This window comes from Morone saxatilis, unplaced genomic scaffold, assembly GCF_004916995.1.
Source record: "Morone saxatilis isolate NCDOM2014 unplaced genomic scaffold, NCSU_SB_2.0 Contig5, whole genome shotgun sequence".
Lineage (NCBI taxonomy): Eukaryota > Metazoa > Chordata > Actinopteri > Moronidae > Morone > Morone saxatilis.
In genome coordinates this window covers 21,108,786-21,112,202 of record NW_023340095.1, presented here as the reverse complement: position 1 = coordinate 21,112,202, position 3,417 = coordinate 21,108,786, and the positions used below count along the sequence as shown (strand labels likewise).

Genomic DNA, 3,417 nt, shown 5'->3' with positions numbered 1-3,417 from the left:
TATACACATACATATATACATATATACATATATATATATATATATATATATATATATACACACATATATATGACTTTCACCAACAGACTGTGTGGCAAGAAAACAAAATGCAAGTACACCAACAGAGAGGTGCACAACAGGGACTTGAAAACTCATCTGTTTTACATGGCTTGTTAGTACCTGCATGCTGTTTAAAAATTTCAGTTCAGCATGAATGATGGCTAAAAGGTGAATACTAGGAAGCATTGTCACAGCTTGGGTCACACTACCTGCTGCTATTTGCTCATCAGCTGCCTATTGTGCCACCTGCTCTCTTTAAAAGCAGGTTTCCTGGCCCATCCCATAAAACAATACGCAACACACCACAACCACAGTGGCAACAGAGTGAGGATGAGACAGCAAAAGAAACCCAGGCGATTTCAGATCAGTCCTATGGAAGCTGCAGTGGAGTTTCTTAATCCACGTACTGAGCTGTGTATTTTTATACTGGAAACGTATGACGATGATATGTTAATTATTGAGGTTGGAGTTTGCAGCGATGTTGAACTGGACCATGGATCTAAGAATAATCCGTATATACTTGACATGCCAATATATAACTGTTTTTGACCATGTTCTCCACCTGCATCAGAACCTGACATAAGGAATTAGTTTACTTGCCTTTTGAGAGGTAATCAGTGCTTCTGCATGCTAGCAAATTTGTTTTACAAATTAACAGTGTATGCATAATGTGACAAACATATAAGTTGTAGTGATGTTACTAATTAATTCCTCTTTTCTCCCTTAAAATACACTTTTGAAAGTGGAGTGACAACCCCATTCAACCTCTACAGAATCAAAGCCCTTGATAAACAACACTCAACAAAAAGCGTCAGCCACAGAGAGGCCACAGACGATACAGTTGTAGGTCAGCTGCTTTATGAGAGAGCAAAGTCCACTTCAACCCCCGACACATATAACGCTGTTGCATTATAAATCACACAGACATCGAACAAAGAATAGAACAGAAAGCAGAAGGCAGCTCTGTCTACAACAGTCATAAAGACAGTCTCGACCCTGGAACACAGACACACACATACCCACAGTTTATGTGAAATATGCTAAGAGGAAATTCCACGGTAAGCACTTGCCATACAAACGCAGACAGACGAGCTCCACCCAACCTGAACCTTCACACTGGCAACACACTGGTCAGCCGTGAAACCACAGCTGTAACGACAGCCTCAGGTAAGACAAAAAGTACCCACGCGCGCATTATGTGATCGTTGTGTACGGACTGAAGCTGTAATTAGGGGGAGAAAACCAGCAAAACAGAGTGTGAAAGAGAACTGCTCACACATTACATCTTCTGCATGATACTTGAGTCATTTTCCTACATATGAAACAAAATGATGCCACGTCTGGCTGTGGATGAAAGGTTTTTCTTTGGCAAGCAACCAAATTGGAGTTCCTTTTTGTGAAATATAAGCTTGCCGTTATCATGGCAAACAGAATAAGTTTTATTTTCTCTAAGGGGGAGTGGACTGAATAATGAAAGCTTACAAAGAATATTAATTTGCTACACCAAATTGGTATTCACCAGAGGCGTATTGTGTTGTGGTTGGTACGTTAAGGTGTCGTTTTGTCCTAATTTTTTGTGTACGAGGGAGGCCTCTTGGATTTCTAAACTCTGTACTTTAAGCCAGTGAGGGTCGAAGAGGAACCAGATTTGAAGTCAGTTTATTGATTTTTCTAGAAAACAAAATGAATTTCAGTGTTGATGATGGCTGTAAGTTTTGCATTTTTTGTCAGCGACGTTTGTCAAAAGCTACATGACCATTGCACATAAAAAATCACAATCAAATAGCAACCAGATGAAATCAAGATAGCATTTCATTTTCTATAAATGGGACTTTCACACTTTTTTGTTCGGTATGGTGTGAACATACCTGTGAAGATGCGGAGGGGAAGCTGATGCCCTCCTCCTTCAGAGACTTAATGGTGGCACCGATGAGGCTGAGCTGTGGATCCTTCTGGAAGTCTTCTGCCCACTCCACCATCAGAGCCTTTAGCTTTTCACACACCTTAGGGTGGGCCTACAGAGGACAGGCAAACAAACAGCTGTGCCACTCTCTCCTATGTTTTCGACTCTAATGTGTTGCGCAATAACACGGCTCTGTTAAGCACAGTTAATGACTAGACGTGCATGTGTGAGTGAATGACACTGCTCAAAAATGTACGAAGACAGGTTTTACGCACCCTGCTCAGCACACTTCGTACTTCACTGGAAAACTCCCTGGAGCAGATTTCCAGGTGGAATATTTTGCCACAGTTTGACACACAAGCACCCAGCAACTGCAAGAGAAGGATTGTCAAAGTGAGACTGAACAGTTGTGCGTATTGATTATCACAAAAAAGAAGGATTTTTATCTGTATTTCACAAAAGGAAGATTTTTTTTTCTCTCACTCGTGTTACTGAATTATTTAGGATACATATTAATAGCAAGTGAAGCTTTAGCAATTATAAACGGTTCTGATGACAATAGGGCTTTAATTATTTGAATGAGTGAACACAGGGGTCTAAATATAGAGCGGGCAGTGTGACAGTATTTGCTCATGATGACTCAGACAGAGACAGAGAAAAAGCTCTCATATTGCTCATCTGAGTTAAATCCTCCCAGTATGAAATCTTCCACTGTATGGCTTTAACAGTGGGAATATTAGATCAGTTACAGCTCAGCTGCTGCCAGATTGCATTGGTGAACATTTATTTCTCATATGTAGCGACTGTAAATGTCATTTCCACTTTGGCTACACTATTATTTATACACACATTTAAGAAGTTTAGGCTCTGACATTGTGACACTGTAAGGTTTTTGTTATCTTAATGTATTAGCTTCTAATGAGTTCATCTGAAAAGATGAATGGATGCTTTCACTAATGATGGCCATAACTTGCATATGACAGTGTTACAGTTTGCTGGGGAAGAGTTACTGTCATGTTGTGTGCAGCAGATTTCTTGATTGACATTTGGTGACATAAAAGCATGGTAAAAAAAAAAACTCACATTGAGGGCCTGCATGGCAACATGAGGCACTTTGTGGTTGATTCTCTTCATAATGGATCTCAAGCTGTCCTTTGGTCTGAAACAGAACAGAACACAATTCACTGCTGAACAACAAACTCAGTGTCCTTACACTAGAGATGCTCCTGCACGGGTCCTGATGACATCTAGCGTAGACTATTTTCAAATACAAAGTCTCATATAACTGTACTGTACCTAAACAAGGAGCAATTTGAACCACAGTGCTGCTTTAATGCTTTCGTTATTGAAAGGTCTTTTTCCAGCTTACCCATTGGGTGTCGTTCCAATCTTATCGCAGATGTCCATAATGAGCCCCCAGTCATCTGTTGTGTTGTTTTCATTGGTTGACTTCT

General features: G+C 40.3%; 1 protein-coding gene across 1 annotated transcript in view; it reads right to left on the bottom strand.

The window, feature by feature from the left end:
- The window catches only part of stam2 (signal transducing adaptor molecule (SH3 domain and ITAM motif) 2), a gene marked incomplete at its 5' end in the record, with an annotated part of 13,265 nt that extends 9,848 nt beyond the window's left edge, over positions 1-3,417 (bottom strand). The window contains 4 exon segments of the mRNA XM_035676274.1: positions 1,929-2,075; positions 2,239-2,334; positions 3,047-3,122; positions 3,333-3,417. Of these exon segments, the coding sequence (XP_035532167.1) occupies positions 1,929-2,075; positions 2,239-2,334; positions 3,047-3,122; positions 3,333-3,417 (404 nt within the window).